The sequence below is a fragment of the Vombatus ursinus genome, unplaced genomic scaffold (assembly GCF_900497805.2).
Source record: "Vombatus ursinus unplaced genomic scaffold, bare-nosed wombat genome assembly UNPS02015358.1, whole genome shotgun sequence".
NCBI lineage: Eukaryota > Metazoa > Chordata > Mammalia > Diprotodontia > Vombatidae > Vombatus > Vombatus ursinus.
The window spans coordinates 898,451-925,789 of record NW_020955136.1 but is presented as its reverse complement, the minus strand read 5'-3'; the positions used below and the strand labels follow the sequence as shown (position 1 = coordinate 925,789).

General features: G+C 38.8%; 1 protein-coding gene across 6 annotated transcripts in view; it reads left to right on the top strand.

Moving 5' to 3' along the window:
• AFF2 (AF4/FMR2 family member 2) overlaps window positions 1-27,339 on the top strand; it is a 512,420-nt gene that overhangs the window by 209,120 nt on the left and 275,961 nt on the right. For all 6 annotated transcript variants that reach the window (XM_027847190.1, XM_027847189.1, XM_027847188.1 and 3 more), the window contains exon 3: window positions 10,092-10,985. In XM_027847190.1, the coding sequence (XP_027702991.1) occupies window positions 10,092-10,985 (894 nt within the window). The remainder of the gene's footprint in view (window positions 1-10,091; window positions 10,986-27,339) is intronic.

Below are 27,339 nucleotides of genomic sequence, written 5' to 3'. Positions count from 1 at the left end.
ATACAACTTGCTTTTATTTTTTTAAGTGTATAACAACTTTGATTTGTTACTTTAAAAGCTGTCTTGGTTGTCTGTTTTTCCTTCTGAAATGCCTTTTGTTTTCTTCTGTGCATTTTCTCTGAAATGCTTCAGTGATGTTTTGGGGTGAAGCATTGTGGGTCAGCTGTGGTATACTGGGTAGAGAACCAGGCTCAAAGCCAGGAAGACCTAGGTTCAAGTTCTCCCTCTGACATCACATACTAGCTGTGTAATGGTGAGTGAGGCACTTCACCTCTCATTGCTCTAGGCTGAGAAGGGTGCAGAGAAAACGCTCACTGGCATTGGTAGAGGGAGTTTTCTAATGCCAGAATCCCCCATGCCAATGAAATCATGGGTTCAGTACTTATTTCTATTTTATTGCTAGTTCTCCCCTTCCTCTACTTTTCCTTACCACCACCACTCTTGCTATTGGGAAGAGAAAAAGAAAAACAAAATCCATTGTAACAAATATGCATGGTCAAGCAAAACAAATCCACACATTGACCATGTCTGAAAATGTATTTTTCAGTACATTTTGCATTTCCACTCATTTCGCACCTAAGTCCATCACTGATTTGTCAGGAGGTAGGTAGGTTGCGTCACTATTGATCTTCTGGAATAATGATTAGTCATTGCATTGAGTGGAGTTCTTAAGTCTTTCAAAATTGTTTTTCCTTGCAATGTTGTTGTTATTGTATTAATTGTTTTGCTAGTTCTGCTCCTTTCATTCTGAATTGATTCGTGCAAGTCTTCCCAGGTTTCTCTGAAACTTTCCCTCTCATTATTTCTTATGGTACAATAATATTCTATTATATTCATATACCATAATTTGTTCAGCCATTCCCCAATTGGTTAGTATCCCCCTTTTTCCAGTTTGTTACTGAAACAAGGGGTGCTGAAAAAATAACATTGTATGTGTGGATCCTTTTTCTCTTTCATTGCTCTCTGTGTGATATGGGCATAGTAGTGCTATCAATGGGTCAAAGGGTATGCACAGTTTAGTGACTTTATGGGTGTAGTGTTGATTTCTTCCTGTAGTCCCTCTACCAATTGTGATTTTCCTTTTTTGTCTACTATGCCAATTTGATAGATGCAAATTAGAACCTAAGAGTTATTTTAATTTGCATTTCTCTATTGATTGGTGATGTGAAATATTTTTATATGCCTATTGATAGTTTAGACTTCTTCCTTTGAGAACTGCCCCTTCATATCCTTTGACCATTTATCAGTTGGGGAATGGCTCTTGTTCTTATATATTTGAATTAGTTCCACTTATCTTGGTTATAAAACCTTTATTATATAAACATGCTGTAAAGACTGTCTCCCAGCTGTTTCCCTTATAATTTTAACTACATGAATTTTGTTTTTGCAAAAAAAAATGTCTGTTTTAAGTGATTAAAAATGTCCATTTTATCTTCTGTGATCGTCTCTATCCCTTGTTTGGTCATGAACTTTTCATGTATTTGTAGTTGTGAAAAGTATTTCTTTGTTCTTCTAATTTGTTTATGATGTGACCTCTTATATCTAGGTCACATAGACATTGGGACCTTATTGTGGCATGTGATGTGAGATGCTGGTCGAAATCTAGTTTCTGCCAGATGGCTTTCCAGTTTTACCAGTGCTTTTTGTCAATAGTGAGTCCTTCCCCTAGTATTTGGGGTCTTTGGATTTATTAGACATTCTACTGCTATGTCCCTCTGCTTCTGTATGTTGTGTATCGAATCTGATTTACTTTTCTATTTTTTTAATCAATACCAAATGTTGCAATAATTTTTACTTTTTATTTTAACTTGAGATTTAGCAGCACCAGATCTTAAATTGTATTTAAAAGCTTAAATTGTACTTAAAAGTAAAACTATTTGGTTTTGGTTAAAAGATAGAAATGTCAACCACATTTCACCAAAGTTACTAATGTCAGATAAGCTGTGATCTAGTTGATTGTAACATATCTGAAGTAATGTCCTGGCAGAAGGTTAAAGGTCAACATCAAAAGTTTAGAGAAGAGGAGGCAAGGGCTAAGAATCTGTGAATGTTTATATCCTGAAGGAATGGATAAAAGTCAAAGTTCTGAAATAGCAAACCTTAGGATGAGATATTATGGAAGAGTGGTAGCCCCACTAAGATGCAAATGCCTCATACAGTTTGCCCTATGTAGCATGTGGCCTGTCTCTCTCTACCTTCATCATCTCTTTCTCTACCCATCTCTCATTTTCTGTTTCTTCCCTTTTAACTGCAATGATTCCAAATTTTATGCACATGTGCCATAATCTATGAGAATCAGTAGAGCTTACTGGCTGGCCTTAAGAGTCAGGAAGATCTGATTCAAATTCTGACTCTGGCACATGCCAGTTGTGAGGCTATAGGCCATTGACTTCACCATACAATGCCTCAGGCAGCTTTCTAAGACTCTAAGTAATGCATGAGTTTCTGATCTGCATTGGTAGGGTAAATTTATACATCAGGAGTTTCCTATGTATCACATGTTAGTACCTTCTTGCTCTCCAGCCCACCCAGCCCTGCCCCAATTAATGCTAATTTTCACACAGTTTATGTGAGCAAGAATTTTTCCCTCCCCTTTTCCCCAAATCTATAACTAACCACATGATACCTTATGATATTTCTTTTACTTTAAAAGTATGTTACAAATTTGCTGTAATGCCATATAGGGGAATTTTAAGGAAAGTAATGAACACAAAATACACCTCTAAACCACAAACTTTCTTTGTGTTACCAGCAAACATAAAAGTTGGCCCTTTAAATGTAAATTCTTCAGCTGCTTTTCTTAAACAAAACCATAATCCGATAGTAAGTTAGTCTTGCAATAGAGTAATACTCCCCCCCTCCTTTTTTTTTTTTTTTTTAAAAAAAAAGCATTAGGGCCAAAAGGAGGGAGGTTTGCATTTCCGGGAGTAATGAGAGTCAAAGAACTTAAATGGAGTGCTATTAGTCATGAGTCACAAACCAGAAATATAATTTATGTTCTAAAATACTTGGAAAATGCATTTCCTTGATGATGGAGAAATTATGATCCAGTTTACTCAGAAAATAAGGTCTGTAACGGTTATCTTTAAGAAATCTACCAATTATCTAGAACAGCAAGTTAAGAGCTGTCCAACTTGAAGGAAACCTATAATTGATTGAAATAGCTAAATTTCATTTCTACCCTGTTTATAAGTATTCGACCAAGGCTGCCAATAATATCTTGCTCTTTAATAGGATTACTAAGACCCTTGAGGGAAAAAAGAACATTTAGTCTGATTCAGAGTTTGCTATACTGTATAATGAGTGCATATTGTGTAGGTGTATAAAATTTGTATTTCAGGCTCCATTAGGTTTTATATCCATGTGATTTCATATCTATATTTTCAAATTTCTCAAAACAGATTAAAAGGTATTCCACTCTAGTGGTAAGAAGGGAGAAAGTTTACCCTGGCACTTCTGCCTATAGTTAAAGTGGGCATTTTGGGGGACAGCTGAATGATTGGCATGATGATGCTATTTGGGAGCTGTGGTTACTATGGGCTTTCTCTACCACATTTCTACTGCAGCCTGTATTTCCACTTATTGCATCTGTTGGGGATTAAACTCAGATTTACAAGTATTCTTTTGCTAAGTGACAATTACAATTGCTACTAGCTGGGCAACCTCCACTGAAGGAGGCTGTTTTCACAGAATTAGCCCCATAATTCTCAAATCTCTTATTTTATTTATACAGACCCAATCTGATTCTGTTAGTTTCAGAATGGCTTCTGAGAATTCTGGGTTTCACTGTTCTTGTAATTTTATTTTCTACTCTGACCATATGGCAAAATTAACAAAAATGAAATCAACAAAAAGTGCTTCCTGTGTGCCAAATCCTGGGCTAGGTGCTGAAGGTGATCCAGTGCAAAATAAGACACAGTCTTGGTCCTAAGGAAGTAACAATCAAGAAAGAGAGATAAGTCATGTATACAGATAATTGTAATACAAAATGACACCCAACCATCAATACCCTTCTCTCACTCGTTCTGCAGTGCCCCCTCCCTTGTCCTGGCCCTCATCATTGCTGACCTGGATTACTGGACTAGAGTCTCCCTTTCTTTAGAACCACTTTCCCATCCATCCTTTACAGAGTTGCCACCACAATCTTCTGTATAGTGCAGGACTGACTATGTCTTCCTCCTGCTTGAAAATCTTCAGTGGCTCTTGGGGCCTCTCAGAGGAAATAGAAACTCCTTAGTGTGGCATTGAAGATGCTCTCTAATCTGAGTCTAATCTATTTTCCCAGCTTTATTTCACATCATTTCTCTTCATGAAGTCTCCAGTTCAACCCAGTTGTACCCCACACCTGGCAAACATTTCTTTCATCATCACTACTTTGTAGATGGTTTCTCTTCAAGCTTCAGTTCACCAGCCTTTGCTCCTCACCTTGGTTGTTACTGTTCTCTCCCCCCTCAAATATGTCTATAGTACTTTGTCTTATCTCTCCTCTGCCTTCTTTGTTAACTGCTTACCTTGTATCATATTTATTTATGCCCATTTTTAACTTCCCAATAGAATGCAAGCTTCTTGTTAAAAACTTTCCTTTTTTGTTATCAACTGAAATATCAACAAACATGAACAATTCCATATGCAAAGAAGAACAGAAAAAGGAGATTGTATATGAAACCATGAATCTCTCTTATGCACAGCTTGTTTTTTTTAAAGTATGTAATAAATTGATCTTGATAGTATCAGTACTTCCCTGCTTGTCTGTGTCTCCTTCAGGTCATCTCTGTGTGTTTTTAAATGTTTAGTTGATTCTATTTTTCTTTCTTTTCTTCTTTTGTTTTGTTTCACTAATAGTCCCTTTCCATTCCCTTCATAACTCTCTTACTCTTTAAAAAATAGAAGAGCCCTCCCTTGTAACAAATAAGTATAGTCAAGCCAAACAAATTCACACATTGGTTGAGTCTGAAAACATCTGTCTCATCCTGTGGCTTTAGTCCATCTATATCAAGAGATTGAAAACATGCTTCATCATCAAGTCTTCTGTAAGTTATGATTTCTCGTTGCGTTGATTTTATATTTAAATCATTCAATTGTTTTTCTTTACATTATTGTAGTTCATTATATAAATTGTTTTCCTGGTTCTACTCACTTTACTCTACATTAGTTCATTAAAGTCTTTCCAGCTTTTTCTGAAAGCATCCCTTTTGTCATATCTTGTGGTGTAGTGATATTCCATTACATTCCTATGCCATAATTAGTTCATCTACTTCCAACTTGATGGGAACTCACTTCCTACTTCCTTCCTGCAATAAAAACACATGTTGCTATAAATATTCTGTGCATTTGGGTCCTTTTCCTCTGTCTTTGACCCCTTTGGGGTATAGTTCTAATAATGTCATTACTGGGTCAAAGGGTATGCACAGCTTAGAGACTTTACAAGTCTAGTTCCAAAGTGTTTTTTAGAATGGCTGGACTTTTTTGCAGCTTCATCAGCAGTACATCACCATGCCTACCCCACCCCCCCAAGCCTCTCCAACAATTGTCATCCTCTTCTTTTACCGTATTTGCTAACTTGATGGGTTTCAAGAGGGACTTCAGACTTACATTATTTTGTATTTCTCTTTTTAATGATTTGGAATTTTAAACATAGTTATTAATAACTAGCATTTCTCCTTTTGAAAACTGTATATTCATATCCTTTCACCATTTATCTATTGGAGGAATGGCTCTTGTTCTTATATGTGTGTATGTATATGTGTGTATGTATATATGTATGCATATATATACATACATGCATAATATATATGTATGTATTCCTTGTATGTCTTGGATATTAGACATTTGTTAGAGAAATTTGCTGCAAAAATTTTCCCCCCAGTTAACTGATTCCTTTCTCATTCTAACTGCATTGATTTTGTTTGTGCAGAATCTTGTTAATAGAATGCAAGGTTCTCGAAGGAAGAGATTTTCATTTTTGTTTGTGTTTTCTCAGTGTCTAACACTGTTCCTTGCCTGTAGGAATCACTTAATAAATATTTGAATTGAATTAAATTGAATGGAAGTAAAGCGCTATGAGAGTTCTAAGGAAGGAAAGATGACTTTATAAAAATATCTTTTAAAATTCAAAATCAGATTGATGTTTTTCATACAGAAAAATTATATTTAACCTTAGATAGTTTTAAAAAATTCACACTTACATCCAAAAACCTAATTATGTTAAAAGTAAACAAAATTGGGAAATGGACCTGGAAGTAAAGCAGGAATGGTAAACGAGTCCCTTTTTCATACCTCTGCAATGGAAACTAAAACTAGAACTTGTCTAATTAAAAACAAAAGTGGCCCCCTCTGTTGGTTCTAAGGCCGTAGTTATAAGAGCTAGAAAGAGGGGAAGACTTTCCCACATTCTGCTGCCTATGTGGGGAGACCTATAGGGAAAGCGAAATAAAAAAATGAAAACTTATGAAATGCAAAATGGAAATGTTGAGGGCTGCCCTCCTCAGCATGGATATTTTTAGATGGTGATCAATTTTAGACAAAAGCAGCAACCATCTAAGAGTTTTGAACACTTGCATCATCATTCTTGCCCTTAGCACCATGAAGTCTTCTTGTTTTCAGTTGGGTAGTTGACTAGAGTTTGGCTTTGGCTCCCACCCAGGAGGTTCGTTGTGTAACTCTTGTTTGTTCTTGGATCAGAATATAATTTCTGCTACAGAAAAAGAAATTATCAAACTAAAGACTCTCGATGAATAAAAATGATTTCTAGTTAACTCTACCTCCTAAATATATCATGCAAAACTCCTCCTGAGAATCAGCAATTATTTTATTAAGGAAAATCCTGAAAGTTAACTTTTTAATCATAACCTTTAATGTGAATGTTATAAAAGATGCATTTCCTATGAATAAGCAAAATGGGAGCACCAATGTGGCATAACAGATAGAGGGGGTAATCTTATAATCAGAGAAACTTGAACTCAAGTCCTGATTCTGATATATATTATCTGTGTAACCATAGGCAAGTTATTTAACTTCTTACTGCTCAAGTTATCTAACTCTCTAAGACTATGAGTCTGTATCAGTAAAGGGAGTTTCTACACTGGCAGTTCTCTACACTGACAGAATCACAGATCTGGACCAAAACAGAATCAAGCTAGAATTTTGTAATTTACTTGTAATATATAAGTTATAGTGAAAGATAGAGTAAAAAAGCATTTTACTCAAAAATAGAAACTTAAGCATACAGATTTAGTTATTTTTGCTTAATACCTGAAATATCTGAAGCATTTCTCTTGATACTTCAGATACTTCTCTGGAAATATATTAACTCTCTCAACCTATGAAGGTAGTATTTAGCACCTTGTGGTAGTTTGATACATCTTACCTTATGGGAATCATCTCATTTGATACTCACTCCAAGCCTGTGATATAGGTCATAGAAATATGTTTTTTTATCATTCTTTGTCATATTATCATTCTTTCAACCAAAGGCTCAGGGAGTTTGTGACTTACCCAAGGTTACATAGCTAGTTAATAGTAGAACTGAGATTCAAACCCAGGTCATCTGACTTCAAATCCAGTATCAAAATGGTTACTAAGACCAAGGCTTCTTTTTTCCCCCTTGTGAGATACTTAGTTTTGCCTATTTTCCATGGCCATATGTCTTCTCCCTACTCCCAATCAATGATCTCCTCCATACATGCCATCACTCACAGATTGGACCTAGTTCAATTCAACAACCACTTATCAAGTGCCCACTTTATGCCAGGCCCAATACTAGGTCCTGGGGAAACAAAGACCAAAATGAAACAATCTCTAGCTTCAAGGAGCTTGCATGCTCCTGGGGGGATACAGCAGGTGAACAAGTAAGTAAATATTAAGTATACAAAATAATCCAAAATTGTATCAGGAAGGAGACAATACTAACAATTATGAGGCCCAAGAAAGGTCTCCAGTAGAGTTTAATGCCTGAAATATGCTTTGAAGGAAGCCAGGGATTCTGTGAGTGGAGGCATGGAAGGGAATATCTTCCAGACATGGGGGAGAGCTTTTGCACAGACTGCATGTTGTATACAAGGACAGCTAGCAACTTAGGAACATAGAGTGTGTGAATGGGAATAATATGACATAAGACTATAAAGGTAAATGGGAAGTAAATTGAGGAGGGCTTTCGTTGCCAGACTGAAAAGTGTATGTTTCCACTGTAGCCTTGTTCTTTTGTGGGGAAGGTAAGGGTAGGTATGGTGGGATGACATGATTACATCTGTGTTTTTGGCATCTCTGCAAATGATGGATTGCAGAGGGGAGAGGAATACCAATTAGGATAATATTTCAATAGTCCAGATGAGCTATGATAAGGCCATAGGAGTAGAGCTAAGGGAGATGCTGCAAAAGATGTTGTGGAGGTAGAATCAATAAGACTTGGCAACCCAATATATATGGGGGAGGGAAAGGAAAAAGTCAGGGATGACACTGAGATTATTAAGCTGTGTGACTAGAATTATAGTAGTATCCTCGATAGAAAAGGGAAAGTTTGGAAGAGAGTTTGGTTTTGGAGAAAATATAATGAGTTTTGTTTTAGACATGCTTAGTTTGAGATAACTATAGGATATCTGGATGGAGATATCAGTGACAGAGAGTGATGTTGGAGTTCATGAGAGGGTTCAGTGCTTGATACATGGATTTGGAAGTTGGTTGTTTAGAGATGATTGAATCCTTGGGAGTTGATCTCCTAGAGATAGCATAAAAAGAAGAGGAGCCCACCGCATAGTCTTGGGGGATGCCAGTAATTAGCGGCTAAAGTGATGATTATCCAGCAAGGGAGACTCATAAAGAGTGTTCAGATAGGTAGGAAGAAGACCAAGAGAGTAGTGTCCTGGAGCTAAGGAAGAAGAGAGTATTCAGGAGGAGTTGATGGTTGACAGTGGCAAAAACTGCAGAGAGGTCAAGTAGAGTAAGGACTGGGAAAAGGCCATTGGACTTAGAGGGTAATTGATTATGGATAACCTTGGAGTGAACTCTTTCAGTTCCTTGGTGGGGTTAGAAGCCAGGTTACAAAGGTTTGGGAGGTGAAATCATATAGACAGCAAGTGTAATTGAGACTCTTTCTAGGAGTGTGGCTGTGAAAAGGAAGAGAGATGTAGCTCAACAGCTTGAGGAAATGGTATGGTCAAGTGAGAGAAAGCTTGCTGTGTATGGTGGTAGGCTGGAAGCCACTGAATAAGGAGAGATTGAAGAAGAGAAAAAGAGATGTCAGAGTGCTGATGGAGCAATGTTAATACATCACAACTACTTCAAAAAAATTTAAAGCAGCAGGACTTTTAGAAACATAATCCTTGCCTTTGCTTTGTTAAGCAACAGTTTAGTTGATGACATTTTGCTACAGGCTGTTGAAAAGACAATAGTGTTGTTTGAGGCATTGTTTGCTGAATAATTGCTGCCATTTCAGAGCAAGTAAATGGGAATCACCATTCTGAAAACGTTGATACTCCCAGAACCTAAAGGTTCTGTGCATTTTTGTGGTTCTTTTAATTTAAAAAAATGGATTTCTCTTTAATCTTAAATTGACTCTTAACATTTTATTAGTAGATGATATGTTTTCAACCCTTGCATCCTCATCTACTCTAGTACAGTAGAAGTGCCACTTTCTCTTTTTAGTGGGCTAAACATTTTACATGACAGTGTAGGTTGGGAAGGCAATAGTTAAGAACATACAGAAGAAAAATGTTCCATTGCCAGTCACTTGATTGATTGGTCAGAGTTATGCATTACTTTTGATCTAGATACCAAATGTCACAACTCTGCTCATGCTCATTGACATAAAACTAAATGATTTTCACATAAAAATCATAGAAGTGGCATAATGTAAAATTAGCTTTCAACTAAAACACCTGAAGTACACAAATGTTAATCATTCTAGTTGATTTTATGAGGTCATTTTGAATACTTGTTTCTTTTCTTACCTGTGAAAACTTTGAAGTTGTATGACCATTTGAACTTACCCTAATTGCTAGTCGTTTGGGGGCATCTGTTTGAATCATTAGCATTATTAAGCACAAACCTATTGATTCTTTCTCTCCTTTCTCACCCCCATCTTTTTGTTACTTTAGACAAACAAAGGTGATGCACTTGCCAGCCGAGTCCAGAACACGCTGGGAAACTATGATGAAATGAAGGACTTATTAACCAATCATTCCAATCAGAGCCAACTAGTGGGAATCCCCAAGAATTCTGTACCCCAGACTCCCACTGAAAAAAACGAACCAAGCTTTTTTCCTGAACAAAGAAATCGGATGATTGCACCTCATCAGGGTGGTAGCCACGCATCGACATCAATGCCTCCCCCAACTTCGGTGACCTTGAGTTCAAGTGTATTACACAGTCACCAGAACATCAGAAAAGCAAGAGCCGATTGGCCACGGGCTAGTCACAGTTCCACCATTACCCAGGCAAGCCAGTCTACTGGTCAGCCAAGTCGAATGAAACACAGCTCTTCCCATGATCAGCCTCAAGGTAGATTTGAAGACCTGTTCAGCGGTCCAAGTGAACAACCCCAAAATGGAGGAATGGAGGATGCCAGCACAGCAGCAACAGCATCATCTCATTCAAGAAGACTTAGTCATTCAAAGTCCAATGGTGGAGACCCTTCTTATAAAGAGAGCATTCAGTGCCCGTCCCCAATAGATTTTGAATTTTTAGCAAATGGGCCTTTTTCTCCGCTCCCTTCCACATCTTTACTCTCTGCAGCCAGTAGTCTTGCAATTCAAAATTTCCCACAAGGCCTTTACTGCAAAACAAGTATGGTTCAGCAGAAGCCTACTGCTTACGTGAGGCCCATGGATGGTCAGGAGCAACTACCAGACTTCTCCCCCACACTGAAGCCGATGCTTGAAATTGAGAGTGGATATTCAAGTCAAACATTTGGGACACTGCTGGAGGGAAAACCTAGTGCAACCACTTCAAAGACTAAACTCCCAAAGCTCACCATCCCTCAGCCAAGTGAAGTAAGTAATTTTTTACAATTCTGCATTTTTTTTAGTTGACTGTGTTTACAGTCAGTTCTCATTTAACTTGTAGAGCAAAAGATACACGAGAAGCTTCAACGTCCCAGTTTAACCCTTTCTCTTCAGTGGAAGGGTTAAATTTCTTTAGCGAAAGGGTTAAACTTCATGACTAATTTTTTTTTTTGGTCTGGACGTGTGATTTCATGGGCGTAGGGAGCTTCTGCTGTGGAAACTCCTTCCACCGATGCAGATCAAGAGCTTGTCTGTAACATATGCTCTTAGGGAATTGTCTGGGCCACTGAGAGCTTCAATAACTTGCCCAGGCTCACACAGCTAGTTTGTGGAAGAGGCTGAACTAGAACTCAAGGCTCCCTGACTCCAAGGCCAGCCTTCGAGCCGCCACACTGAGCTGTATTGTTCCTCACTGATCCCAGGTCACCAGATACAGTCCAGTTTCACTATTTTGGAGTTACAGGAGGGAAGGCCAGTCTGAAAGGATGAAAAATCTGAATTACACATTTTTCCCCCAAGAAATATACTTTTAGTATTTTTAAGTACATTGCAGATTAGTAATCTTAGTTTATACATGAAAGGAAGAAAGGTCATGGCTAATTTATAATTGACAGCAGGTCTTCGCTAGATAAGAATGTAGCCTAGACATAAAGATGCCACTATGTGAAAGAATGAATTACCGGAGCCAGAAGGTGAAGGCATATTTTAAGAATCTTTAATATCCCCAATGCTTGCCTGGTTCTTTCTAGACAAACTGGTGACATTTATTGAGACAGCCCTGTCCTCTCAAGGCATGTTGGCTTATCCTAGCAGAAAAGAAAATGAGCCGATAAATGAATTCAGACTGAAGTGGTAGGGACTCCAGGAGTTACCTCCTCTGGGAAGCATTGCATGCTAAAAGACAAGCCTGGGGAAGTCAATACTTAGCCTAAGGGAACAACGAGCTAATGGTGGGGTTTCAGGTACTGTGGTACCTGCAGGTGGCAAGGAGATGATTTTTTGTGGAAGAGTGGTCTTTCCTAGTACCTCTCACATATACCTCATAAGAGACTACCCTGTACACTTGTCTGTGTTGCCAGCTCTAAGTGTTTGATTGGAAGCAACAGGATCCATCAGAGATGACATCACCATTATTTTTTTCCCTAAATAAGAATCAGTATGAGGTATTGGAATTGTTGGAATTTCCAAAATTCCTGGGATTTTATAGGCTGCTTGATAGACAAGGCTCTTATCCCTACTCTATCTACCATTATCGAGTATAGTGTCCTTGGACAAGTTACTGACTCTCTCTGGTCCTCAGTTTCCCCATCAGGAAAATGACAGTGTTAAGCTTGGATGATCTCTAAGTATCATTCTATCTTACAACCAAGCTGACAACCACCCTAAAGATTTCTCTGGTTCTACATTTCAACTCTTTTTTTTGAGTCCTACCCGGAAGATAATGATGATTTCAGAGGATAGATCCACCAAAACCAAAAGGGAGGACTGGGCTGTTTATGATGTATTCTAAATGTTTGTTTTTCATATATTTTCCTTTCTGAAGACTTTCTACTTTTTGTAACAGTTTTTCATAGATACTTGTTTGTATTATCTGTATCATAAGGTGAAATGAATTTTTTGAAAAATAAATTCAACTTTAACTATTTTCCCATAATTTGACTGTAAATCTGACTAATCAGAATGGTATTCTATAGAATTTTGTATGTTTGTAGATAAATCTCAATGGATAATGTACAATATTTTATGGGATTTCAGTCCTGGAACTTTTCTTTTAAAGGTATGACTTTGAAGAGGAACACTCTGTAGTGGGTTGGGATGTAAATTCAACTCTTGTCCTCTCCCTTTCCTTTGGTAGCATTTGTCATCAACTTCTTCTGTTCATGCCAGCCACTCAGGACCAGTCAGGAAATGGCACTGCCACAAAAGGGCTCTCCTGGAGAACCCAGGAACCCAAATAGGTATTTGGGCCTAGGCCTATTTCAACAGTTGAGTCGCATTGAATCACTTCCCTTTAATAGTATTTCAGAAAGCAGCAAAAATAAACAAAACCTTAATAACACTAGGCCTGACCTAGATTTGAAAATTCCTTCATACTTTGGCTGGAGGCTGTCATTGGGAGGAACTGAGTTGCTACCGATGTGAGGTCTGCTTTTAAAGCAGTGCTTCAGCAAAGTCATCTTTCATGATGGTTAGCCAAGGAGCAGAGGATGGCTATGAGGTAAAATACGTAAGAAAAAAAGGCCCCTGTCTGAGGAATGGATGTTGTCTCTAGAACATCCTCTTGTGGAAAATGGTTCATGTGGAATAAAGGCTTAATAAGAAATTGATGAAAGACAAAATCAAGAAAGCAGGGGTTGGGGGAGGGGAGGAGTGGGTGGCCATGCTAGGTAAGTAAGGTTTTAGAAGGGAGGGGACAAAAGAGAGCTTTAGTACTCTGAAATGGAGGAGTTTCTAGGTTTTAGAGAATAATGTGAACCAACACTGTGATGAAAAGGAAAGGAAATAAGGTATAAGGTGGCCAAACAAAGGAAGAGCTCAAAATGTAGGTAGAAGTGTGGGCATAAACATAGACAGGGTGGAGTGTTATGCAGTCTTGTGCCTAATGGAATTTATGTGGCTAAAACTCTAACCAAGACTCTGAAAAATTCACCCCATTAAATCTTGATGCATTTTTCAATAGCACTTAAATTCAGTACTAGGTCCCGGCACCAAGAGTTCCAAGCATTGGGACTGGTTAGTCTAGCTGTCTCCAGTTCCATGGTAAAAATGGAGTGTTCTTTTGAGGGATTGTGCAGAAGCATTTATTGATGAAACACTCCAATTTTTTTCCCTTGCTTGAAAATGTCAAACTCTGGTGAGAGGAGCCTGGTATCTACATTCATAGCATGATTTTTTTTTTGTTTGAATCCCTCTTCAGCAAAGTCTATCAGAAAATCTACTGATAAGCAGGTATCTGAGTTACAAGATCCCAAACTGTCATTGAAAGATGGAGGGGGGGAGGGGGCGCAGTTACAGGTGTTTGCTGTTTCCAGGACATTCCATAACTTCTTAGCATTTTCACATTAGGAATAAGAATGATTGAGTTTTAGCCGATTTTATTGTGAAAGGTCAACTTTTCAATTAAGAGTATTTTCTTTGAACCAATCATTTTGTCGGACTATTTTAAAACTTGATGTTACCGTATTTATTACCATTCCAGACAGCAACAAAGACTGATGTGTTTTGCAGTTGGGCTTGGAATAATTTTCTGGGAACTGCATCTGAAAACAGTAAAAGACCTATTTATATCAAGTGGAAGTACAGGGTTGCTTGCAGATGGTGTTTTATTAGAAAATGCATTTGTTAATAAATGTAGCTTTGTACGTGATTACATTACAGATGTTTCTGTTTATTTTTACCTTAGGATAAAAATCTGCTGGTGTAGACAGCTTATATACTTTGGTCCAATCTGTCACTGGGATTGTTTGGCAAGTAAATAATTACATTTTCACAAAAGCACCAGCGATAGAAAGGCAAATGCATGGCTTGAGTTGCCCTATCTATTAAAGTAATGGTCAGGTTAGTGAGCTCTCTAAAGTGCAACAATAATATGGCATGCCCTCTCCTCAAAGTTCATTTGCCTTGGGATTGGCTTATTCATTTCCTTCAAAACTGCTTCCTGCTCTTATCATTTAAATGAACCTGATGTGAACACAGGGATTTGGCTTGAGCTTTTTCATGACTAGCTTTGTCACCCAGATGAAAAATGAGTATTCCCATTTGTGGCTGTAGCTGCTTTGCTTTATATCCTGAGTCGTGAATCATATGAGTGTAATTAACTTTATTTATTAGGAAGTAAATAGTAAACTCTATTCCTTTTGCCACAGACTGCCTAGAATGTCATTAAATGGCTTTGTGGATAATGGATGTGCCCAGGGAGCTCCACAGAGATGATGCATGGGGTTCTGCCCAATGAAAGGATGTCTTTCCATTCACAAACAGAACGTATAGTCTGAGGTTCTCTGTTGGAGTGCATCGTGAATTTTATTTACAGTACATTTGGTGGGAAAGCATCACTCAATTCAAGGCTATAGCTAACTGGTTTAATTTCAACTTAATCAGAAATGACTACACACCAGTGACACTCACAACTCCTTCACTCTGATTGTAGACGTTGGCTCTATTGTCACATTTGTTTCCATGGATGTGTGGGAGTGAAACAACTTTATGGCCTCTACTAGGATATGCAACTATAAGAGACTTTAGAGATTGACTGGTCTAATGCCTTCATATTACAGAAGAGGAAACTAAGGGGCTAGGGAGCAGAACCTAGACCCTTTGATTCCAAAACCAGTGGAATTGTACTGGGTCTGTATGCTGGATACTGTGCCCTTGTGGCAAACAATAAAAGAGCAAGTGGTCACGGGGTCCCTAGTATCCCTTGAGACTTGGAAGATGATATCTGGATCACAGATCCTACGCCTTCCATAGTTGGAAGGCATCTTCTAAGCATAGGGAAGTAGATGCCATCAGAAAAACTGAGCTTGTTCACATAAGCCAAAGAACCATCTCTTTCTTTGGTCACAGTCTTTTTAGAATGGAGGCCAGAGTGGGGAGTTGACTTAGGGTTACCAGATTGAAATGTTCAGAATGTCAAACATGAGCAAGTGTCCGACCAGAGGCCACAGGTTGCCATTTCCCAAGAAGGAGGAGGAGTCATAGTCTTAGGCTGACTTATTGCACATTGGCTTGACTCGATACCAGAAGCAAGAAGCGAAGCATTCCGGTTGTCACTTTTATCCAAAACATTAACTCTCTGCTGGGTATCCCACATGTCTTGGGAATTTGGACCAGAGCCGGGTGATTTCTTCCTTGGGTCACTCTCTAATCTAGGACAGGATGAAGCAGTGAAATATAGCAGAATTCTATCAGCCACTGCTTCGTCCTCAGCTGCAAGAATGTGTGCTAAGCCCTGAGGTATGAGGTCTGCTACAGTCTAATTGGGAAAGATAAAATGACCCTCCAAAATGAAATGACCCTCCAAAAAGGAGAAGCTAGATGAGCAGTACAGAAAAACTGAGCTAACAGAGCTCAAAGGCAACCTTTCTGTGGGGGATGATGAGGAAAGGCTTCATGGATAATGTAACATGTGAGATGAGCCTTGAAGGATGGAGAGGATGTCAGCAAGTGAGGAGGGGAATAAGAGGAAAAGTGGGCTGGGCCTCATGTGACCAATGAAAGATACCTATTTCATTCACAGCCTTACTTTCCCTCCATAGATACAGGCAATGAAATCCATGGGGAGATAGTTGCTGCTGCTTTAAGACATCACTGTGAGAGCCTTACCTTGCTTTCCATGTTCCTGAAGGGACTTTCTAATGTATTGCTCTGCTAGTTGTTCCTGAACTATATTGATTCGCCGAGTAAGGGCTCACATTTTAATCTCAGCCCCCAACATCAGCAACAACAGCAAACTCTGACCTTTTCTGATTGGTAGTTTCTAAACACACATCACTATTATAGCTTATGTCCAAATCTGCTCATTATGAAGGAAGTGAGTGTATCTTGAAGTGCCTGGATTTTCTGCATTTTGCTTCCTCTTTAAGTCTGGCATCTGCTTTCTCAGGTATAGGGATTATTTCTGAGCTTACATGTCACCTTGGGTAATAGTGGGTATGTGGGAAGCACGCACAGAGCTTGGGCACTCTATACCGCATGCTGGCTGTTTGGCTGTTATCATCACTGGCTTACTTTCACACCTGATGGTATCTGGGTCCTGAAATCCTCAGCCAATTTTTGGCAGTGTCAGGATTAACAAACAGTTCAAATCCCAATTTTTGATGTGCTCGTGTGTGTTTTTAAGTGCCTTCATTGTTCAAATGGGCTAATTCCACATAAAACAGTCAGTAGCTATTTTGCGTAGTTCATGTGGAGCCCATTCAGACATTGAGAGGCAATGGGCATGGTGGTTAGAGTGCTGGACTTGGAGTCAGAAGGACCTCTAGTCAATCCTGTCTCAAAACACCTGCTGGCTGGATGACCAAGTGCTAATAAGTCATTTCATTTCTCCTAGGGGCAATTTTCTCTTCCATAAAATGAGGAGAATGATAGCATCTACTTCACCTGGTTACTGTGAGGCTCCAGTGAATTATTGCCTAGTATATGAAACACTTTGTGAACTTTAAAACTCTCTGGAAAGGTTAGCTATTATTATTAGTCTAGTAACCCAGATAAGGAAGCTTCCCCCACTCACCTACAACGTTTTCTATAAAGCAGCTATGGAGTCAGCTGAGCATGAAAGAAAAAATATACAACCCTTCCTAGAAGTTTGTGGGCTTCTTTGGAAGATAGGTTAAAAATATGGGCCACCAACAGTTTTTACTTCTTTTATGTCTTGAACATGAAGCCAGTAGGTCCTCTATTTTGACTCAGTCTAGAGGATAAGAGTCATAGGCTGCATTTCACCAGAAGGGACCATGCTGGGAAGATGAGAAGACAAGAAGTTTCCTCCTAATCCTTTGGTCCCCACCCACTAAAAGATAGAAATCTTCTATTTTCCTTTTTCTTCTAGGAAAATATTTGAACTGATTAAGGATGCAGATGAGTGTTAAGTTTTTGTCATGTATGTTCCATATCTTGCTATTGTCGCTGGAATATTGATTAGCTTAGGATTTTCTGGGCCAGTCATAAAAAAGCCTGCTCTCATTCTACATTAAGGAGTGTAGAAAATGGGCAGGTAGATAGAGAACCATATTAATTTGAGCCAAAATAGTAAATGCATAGGGCTTTAGAGAAGACTTCTCTAACTGTTTATAAAATTTCAAAATCAGTTTCATATGTTACTTTTAATTGGATGGAAGACTAGCAATCCTTAGTTTAGTTTTTTTTTTAATGCACTCCTTTAGTTAACCATCCAGAGTATCTAATAACAAGCAGACTTTATATTTCCATAGTATTTGCCACTTTCATAATATCTGTCATCTCATTTAACAGTAATAATTAGCTCACATGTAGCACCTCTGTGAAGTAAGTGCTGCTGTTATCTCCACTTTATAGATGAGAAAACTGAGGCTCGGAGAGGTTAATTTTCACAGAGCTGGTAAGTGTTTGAGGTGGGGTTTAAACCCTGATCTTCTTAACTCACAATTTAGCACTCTCTCCTTGACACCAAGCTGCCTCTCTTTTGATGCCTACAATGGCCCCATAAATTAGTCTGTGCAGAATTGCTATTGGCGTTTTAGAAAGGAGGCAACTAAGCCCCTGAGGTCATATGGCTGCTGGAAAGCAGAGCCAGGATCTGAATCCAGGTCTCCAGACTCAAATCTATTTCATTCTGTAGCTGATGGTATGCTTTTGTTTCTGTGGGCAAATTTTCTTTCTCAGCACTTTTGGAATGTGAGAGGAATGAGCTGAATCTAGTCTGAGTAGACATTTCCTTTTTGGGTTCATATTTCAAAAACGGGTGGTTCAGAACATAAAAGAACAATTTTTTTCTTGTGATATTAAAGTTCACAATGATGTGTGTTTCATTGACAAATATGGTCAGGAGTCATTTTCTTGTGATATTTTAAATGTGTCCCTCATGACACAACTGAGCAGACCTTTCCGTCCAGTCTTCCCTTGGTTCATAAAATTTCCAAGGCTATATCTTCTTGTTGAGATTCCAGTAGCAAGAGTCTTTCCTGGAAATAACCTGATTAGGAGCAGGCTTTTGGGAACTAAATAAAGAGACTCTCCACAAAGATAACTATACCATATGGGGATGGAAGCAATCAGATACAAAGCAGGAGTGAAAGTAATTGTTATTGATGAACTATCAGCTTTCCCAGGTATCTGCCCCCTGGCAAATGAACTTCACCAGAATTGCCCAGGATCATGAACAATAACCATAGCTGAGTGATCTGAGAGTTGGGAGGCCTGGGTTACAGTAGGCAAGTCACTGAGCATCACTGGGCCTCCGAAATGGGGCTAATTTCTGCCTTATCTGCCTTCTGGGTTCTGAAATAGGATCCAGTCAATAAAAACTCTTCAAAAACTGTTCAGGGTGGCAGATATGCACTCTGGCAATAGCGTTTTTCCTAAATATTACCCAATACCAGTATTTCCCAAAGACATTGGCAGTCAGTACATATCATGAGAAGATATGGAAGGGGTAATGACTGGTATGGAGCTGAGGGGAAGATCACCTCTGGGAAAACTTTCTGAAACTCGAAGATGCCTCCAATTTTTTTTAAGTGCTGCTTCAAGAGTATGGATAATACTCCATAGAGATGATTTGTTTGGATCTGAAAGGAACCTTAGAGGTCACTTAATCTAACTCAATCAGTCCCATTTTACTGAATGAGGAGCTAAGGTCCAGGGACATTATGAAGTCATTTGGTCCCCTTCACCCAAGTACTCAGCAGTGGAGTTGGTATTAAAATACACATACTCTGACTGCCATCAGCCCTCTTTCCACTGCAACATACATATATGTTCCTCATGGAATTCTTTCAACAGACATTTATTAACCTTCTTCTACATGCATGATACCATGCCTACAAAGGGCTGTAGGATAAAATTCAGTGAAGTTTTTTCTTTTTAAAAAAATACTAATAAATACAAGTATTTCTTTCTACACAAATAACAGAAAAAGAGGAAACAGTGTAGGGAACCACAGTTTTCCATTCCATACAGTTTGCTTTTCAATGGTGGTTTACACAAGAAGGTCTCATTTACCTTTATGCCTATTTCTTTCAAGAGCAGTTGTCAATTTAGGTAAGCTGTTTGTGACCATTATTCTGGAGCTTTCTTCAGATGTTCTGGGTGTCTATCATGTTGATAGCAGATAGTATACTTTTGAGAAAAAACAATTCTAAATTCCTGAAGATCATGGGAAAGTTATTTCTCTGTGTACTTCCTGCAGATCAAATATATATCATAGGAATATAGATGTCGAATTGAAGGGATGTTAGATTATAAACTTATTTCTCAGATGATAAAACTAAGGCCCTATTCAGCAGATTGCCGCTATCTACAGATTTGCCCCATGTGGACTTTTTTTTGCCTGTCTCAGAATCCTCAGTGCACATGGCAAATAATAAACACTTAATAGAAATGTTTGATGGCTGACCTGCTAAATGCGTTGACTTTAACTCTGATTTTACTGTGGTCTCAGCCTGAGGGCTCACTATGTATGCCATCATTTCATTCACAAATGTCAATGACCATCATTTTAATTTGAATAAAACAGTGACATTAGTTACAAATCATTTGGTTATGTGGCAAATGAGAATATTAATAGCTAACATTGATATAGTGTAATTTTATCCTCACAACAACTCTAAGAGGTAGTTGTCATGATTTTCCCCATCTTACAAATGAGGAAACTGACACAGATCAAAGTTAAGGGACTTGTAAATGTTTGAGGCTGTATTTGAACTTAGGTTTCCTGACTGCTCGCCAGCCCCCTCGCTCTCTGGTGCACCACCTAGCTGCTTGAAAGAAACAGCATGATGAAGCAGAAAGTGTAATGGACTTCAGGTCAGCAGACCTAGATTCAAATTCCATGTTTGACACTTACTACCTTAGTGATCTTAGACAAGGACTCAGCCTCTCTGTGCCCCAGTTTCATCATGTAAAATTAGCTTGCTGGATGAACTAGCATCCCTTCCGGTTCTAAACCTGTATCCCTATGATATGTGATCCAGAGGAGGTTCACAGAGAAATAAATAATGTTTCCATGTCCTTCAGGACTTTAGAATTGATTTTCTCAAACTTCAGATTGGAATTTTTCCCAAGCTAAAGTGATTGAGAACAGTTGCACAGAAATTCACAATAAATATTTAGCACAGATGAAATACATATGTGCTAAGGAGGTACAGAATAAAGGACAGCTCAGGGTAGCTACCATCTGAGAGTCCTTGGAGGAAGTGAGCTTTGAGCTAAGTTGTCCTGAAGGGGAGAAGAGGTCAGGTCAACTCATGGACAGAGTGAAGGCATGATGTGTGGAGGAGGTGTGCCAGGAAAGAAAGGCCTAAGATTAGGGGAGGCAGTAAATAGTCTGGTTGAGCTGAAGCTGCCAAACCAGACTGAAGAATGAATGGTAAGAGATGATAACAGATAGCTAAAGATTGGACGTGAGTCTCATATGCATCTCCAGTGTTCAGTGGAAGTATCTGATGACGTAGCCAATAGAGGGAGTCCAACCATGTATCAGCGTGGGGATTAGAGTCACATTCTTTCAATTCCAGAGAGGAGGAAGATGGATTATTTTTCCACCCCCACACTCATTCCCTCCAAATATGTCCCAAGTTATGCAGTGTGACATCTGCTTCTGGCTGTCTTTGATCTCGGTGTGATCTCCATGAGCTTAGGGACTATTCTTTGCATCCCTAGCGTCTAGTGCTGTGCCTAGCATGTAGTAGGTGCTCAATAAATGTTTGTTGAGTTGAGTTGTGTGTTATGTCACAGATCTCCTGCACCTGTGACTACCTACACCCGAGTAAGGGGCCCAGCACCAGCTGGAGAGAGAGGGCTGGGCCTGGGTCTGGAGATGTGGGGCATAACTTCCAAAGACGGATGCCTGCTGCTGTTGAGGAATCTCTGCTCCTACTCACTTTTCTCATCTAGGGGAAGCACCCCCAAGAAAACTAACAGGTGGAGTTGTGTTGTATTCTTTTGGATTCTGTTCTGCCCTCGGGCTTTTGGTAAGCTCTTACTTGCCTTGATCTCAGTTGCTGGTTTGAGAAATATTAATAGGTCAGACTCATAAGTCCTTTCCTTTTCAACAATGAATTTATCTAACAGCAAACTCTAGGAATTACAGCTTCTTGGATACTCTAGGGAAAACTTTGGGCAAGGGACAACTCGGTCACAACCAACAGTTTCAATAGCTCTTTAGGGTTTGCAAAGTACTGTGCAGTTAAGGTGCCCGGGGTTTTATTTCAAATGCTGCATGCTTTTACTTCTCAGTCTATACTGTTGACTTGTGATGTTCTAAGCCAAAGATGTTTCTGTGCCCATTAGTGCGAAGTCACCTGAGCAGAGGGCACCTTAGCAGTGCCAACTGCAGCTCCTCCCAGCTCTGACAATCACTGGCTTTTTCTGCTCTTCTCCTTGCCTTTGCTCATATTGCAAAGCGTGCAAAGCGTACTGTACAGAGATGATGGGAAATTGATTAATATAAATGAAGTGTCGCTTGTTGAAAATACTTGTCTAGATAAAAATGGGAATTATATTCTGGTTGCTTGAGGGATTTATGTTACATAAATTGCCTCTTTTGTGTTGCTATTTAAAAATAAATATCTTTCTTTGGGAGTAATTTATGGAACTTCAGAGAATAGGAGGCAATAAATGGAATAACTTCTGAAAAGAAAACAATTGAAAATTTCAATTTTCTCTAACTTATGGATTTCATTGTCATATTTGTAGCCTTTTGAAATCCAACTAAACCACTTTCCAAAAGCTTCACACTGGAATGAACCTGGAGGAGTCTTTAGCATTGTTTTCGTCCAAACTAAGCTTTGTCTACACTGGCAGAATGGACTGGAGAGCCATGACAATACAGCACATGCTCCAGGTCCTCGAACTGACATGGAGGAAGAAATGGTTCTTTTGGATTTGGTCGAATAGAGATTGAATCCTTCACATTGACTGTGTACCCCCAAACTGATGGATTCTCTTGACCTCATTCCACTTGGCTTAAGGAGCCAATGCTCGGTGTTTCACTAAGGAGCAATACCCAGTCTCTCTCAGCACCTTCCCAGAAAAGGACAAATGGGATGAAAAAGAGGAAGAAGGGAGATTTTTCAATGATAGCTAGCATTTATGTAGCATTTTAAGGTTTGTTAAGCACTTTCCATGTCAAGCCATTTAGAAAAGAGAGGAGTAATAGTTTTCCTTAGACATGAAGAAAAGTTCTGGTATTTGTAATAACAACTTTCAGCTGTTGGGTCAAATTTCTGTACCTGATCTGTGTATGTATCTCATTAGAACTGCTCACCTCTTTTGCCCTTGAGAAAATGGAATTTCAGAGAAGTATATTTGCCCAAGGTCTTGTGGCTAGTCACTGGTGGATCTGGGGACTAGACCAAGCCTTTTGGCATCCTTCTTCTTCAAGCAGGTAGAGTGTTGTATATTTGGCTCTGTGATCTCACTGATGGGAGGACCCCCTTCACCAGGGAGAGTCACAATCCATTGACACCTTCCAACGTTGCCTCTACCCTAAGGATCTTCTGTGGGGTTTCATTATTTCTTTTTCCTTTTTGTGCAACTACATAGAGATAAATTGTCCTTTCAAAACTGGAAAAGTACTTAAAAAGCTACCACTGATGTTTTCATTTGGGAATGTTTTTTTTTAAACCTATTAATAAAATGATGGAAAGTTGAATATACAGCTTGGTTCCTTCCCATGTATTACACTCTGGGTTAAAAGCTCTTTGATTAGTAGATGACAGCAAGTGTATTACCCTGGATTTAAAAAAAAAAAACAAAAAAAAAAGCTTCTTTATTTTGGCTTTGTGAGAAAAAGGAATTCCTCCCACATAAATATGTTCATTTTACCTTCTGGGAAGAAAAGAAAGAAACTGTAACTACAGTATGTTTTGGATCTTCCCGAAATTAGCATTTAGAGCTTTAGAAGACCAAAAGAGTTAGTGCCAATAGCTTCAGAAGAAAGCAGGGAACAGTCTACTATATATGATTCAGCACTGCTTCCACTGTTCAGTGGGATTAATCAAAACCCAGGGTAGACTTTTCTGTGCGTTAATTGGTAATGCTTTGGAACATGAAAATACACATTGATTTGGTAATAATAAATGAGTGAAGAAACCTCAGTTTTCTTTAGCGGGATTTAATTGCAGTGGAATATGTTCTGTGTTTGGGTAGATAGGCACGAGTGTCTTCATTCTTTCCTTACTCTGCAACAATATTGCACACAAATCAAAACCCAACTGTGTGATCACTCTGGAGTCAGTATCCCTTGATTTTTTGAAATTGAAATTGACAACCTGACCGTATAGTCACTAAACATACAGAATTAAGAAAAGAAAAATTCCTGTAATGGTTCATTTTCAAATTTCTTCTTTGTGGTGATAGTAGTGGTGATAATAGTAGTAACATAGTAATTCACATTTGTATAGCAGTTTAAGGTTTGCAAATACCTTGAACACATTTCCTCATTGAATCCTTACAACAATCTTTTTAGTGCTAGTATTATCACCTCTATTGTACAGTTTGGGACACTATGATTGAGAGAATGAAATTATTTTGCCTGGGTCCAGCACTTGTAGCTGATGTCTGAAGTGGGAGTTTAAACCAGGCCTTCCTGCTTCCCACGTCCAGCCTTGTATCCATTATGCCTTTGTTCATTAAGATGATTCAAGAGTTTGAACTAGAAACACGCTGTGCTTTCTGCTTTGTCAAAGCCCTGATGCATTTTTGTCTACACAGTCCATAGGAATCTGTAGAGCTTTATTTATCCCAAGAATTAGTGTTCATTTTCTTGGCAATGGGTGAGATCATCATTACCTTTAAAATTTAAAGGCATAAAAATGACTTGAGAACAGGGTTTAGGAGAACACTCATATTTATTTTGAATTGCCTTCTTAATTATTCATTTAAGTAGTTATTTGCAAAAGAATTTTGCAAAAAAATGAAAACCACAGCCTGAATTGCTTTCTAGATCAATGGACTTGGTGTCTCAGTTGGGTGGGTAAACATCCAAGAGACCTGAGATGTCAAGGCTCATATAACAACAGACACTGATGCCAATTGATATCGGCAATCTAAATATATTTCCATTCAACAGCACATGTTTGTTCTTATGCATTGTGACCTTGAAGTGATTGCATATTATTTTCTCTGTGCCTTGACCCTTTTCCCCTCCCTGATGGGTAAAATCCCAGAGTCGTATTTCATTCTACTACCAGTTTTGGCTTGCAAATTCACCAGACAAGCATAATGGAGAGTTTGCTTTAACTCGTGGTAAATTCTTACTGCCACCGATGCAGATTTTTACTTTAAATATGCATGGGGAGGAGACCTCTGAAATATGTAAATGATTAGAAATTAGGGTGTTCTAGGCTTCATGAATACAATAATTTGCACAATCCTGGGCTCAACAAAATCACTATCCATAGGGATAGAAGCAATAAAATTATCCTTCCTGTACCTTTTTTTAAGTCAAAAGGCAAGATGTATACTTAATGCAAGCATTAATTAATCATTTTAGACATTTCCTAGTCATTTATTGAGTATGTCTTGGATGTGTTATGTGCCTAGGTAACAAATAATAATCCTAATACCTAGCATTTATATAGTCCTTAAAGTCTGCAGAGTACTATAGGACCTACCTCAGAGGATTATTGTGAGAATCAAATGAGATTATATACATATATATGTGTATACACACATACATGTATATTCAACAAACTTACAAAGAACTTGTATTTATTTCCTTATAAATTATCCTTTGATCATCAGAGAGTAGGGCATTTGAAAGTACAGGAGAACATCCCTGTGAATGGTTTAATGATCGGAACCAGGAAAACGTTTCTTCTGGTCATCACGGTCTTTGAACATGCTCTTCTTGGGGGGAAGAGACACTCTTTTATTATTATTTTATCACGGGACACAGGCAGACACGATAAGTGGGTCTTGTCTTTGGCTGACCATAAGAAATGTCAGTTTGAAAACAGCAAGAATAGGAACACAGGCAGGCCCATTTGTGGCCAGAGTCTTTAATGTTGTTGGGAATAGACAATAACTTTTTTTTTAGTAAGAAATGACTTAAAATGATAAATTTTTTGTCATCCTCTCTTTAATCCCTTAAATGTAGTTTGCTTCTGTGCTTCCATTTTAGTGACCTTTAGCCTTCTTTTACTGTTTTCCTTAGCTTCTGTGTATGTTTTGTCATCAGAGGTTGAGCTCCATTCTCCCTTCTCAACATAGGACAAGAAATTAGCAAGATGTCAGGAAAGAGTCCTGGACTTGTAATGAGGACACCTGTTTTTAAGGCCCAGCTCCTCCCCCCCACCCCCATTCATTGGCTATATGAACCCTGACAAATTACCGTACCTCTGAGACTCTCAGTTTCATTATCTGAGGAGCTAATAATACCTGCCCCATCTACTTTAAAGAGTTTCTGTGATTATTGAATTGAGTCTTTCAATTCAGCAAGCATTTTAAGTGCCTATTGTGTGCAAAGCACTATGCTAGATGCTGAGGATACAAATATTCAAGGAAAAGGAGTTCCTGTTTTCAAGGAACTTTTTTACATTTTACTGTGGGTAACCAACTTTACCTATATTAATAAGTCCAAGATAATTTGAAGGGAAGGGAAAAAAGCATTTATGAAACACCTATTATGAGCCAGGTGCTATGCTAAATGCTTTCCAAATATTTCATTTGGTCCTCACAACAATCCTGTGAGGTAAATACTATTATTATCCCCTTTTTACAGTTGAGGAAAGTGAGACAGGAGGCGGTTAAATGACTTGCTTGGGGTCACACAGCTAGAAAGTGTGTGAAGTTGGATTTGAACTCTGGTCTTCTTGACTCCAGGCCCAGCATATGGTGCCATCTAGCTACCCAGGAGAGAGTCAGGGTGATCAGGAGAGAATTCCCCTAGAAAATAGCACCTGAGCTGAGTCTTGAAGAAAGCAAATGATCAGAGGCTAAGATGAAAAGGGACTGCAACCCAGGCATCCAGCAGAGCCTGTTCAAAAGCACGGAGGCTAGAGATGTTGAATTCAAGGAATGACAGCCCAATTTGCCTAGAATGTTACATGCTTTAAGGGGAATAATGTGAAATAAGCCTGGAAATAAAGGTAGGTTGGACATAGACTATGAAGGTCTTTAAATGCTGAGCTGAAGAGTTTGTGTTATATCCTAAGAGTAGAAGACTTGAACCTTCTTCAATAGCAAATGACACAATCAGATCTGTGCTTTAGTTAGTTGATTTTTGGCAGCTGTATGAAGGCTGGATTAGAACAGGAAGTGACTAGAGGCAGGGAGGAAAGTTCAGATGCCTTTGTATTAGTGAAGCAGGAGGACCTGACCTAGAGCAGTGACTGAAGTAGAGAGAAGGGACAGATATAAGTAATGTGGTAGGGGGCAAATTGAACAAGATGTGGCAACTGATTGGTTGTGGAGAATGAGGGAGACAGAATTGCTGCGGGTGACTCTCAAACTGCACCCTTAAATGACTGGCAGAGCATGGAGGAATCCTCCACAGAAATAAGAAATTGGGAAGGTGGGGCTAGCTTTAGTATATGATGAGTTTGAGATGCCTAGAGGGCGTACAGGTAGTGATGGTTGACATGGTGATGTGGGCCTAGAGAGAGAGAGAGAGAGAGAGAGAGAGAGAGAGAGAGAGAGAGAG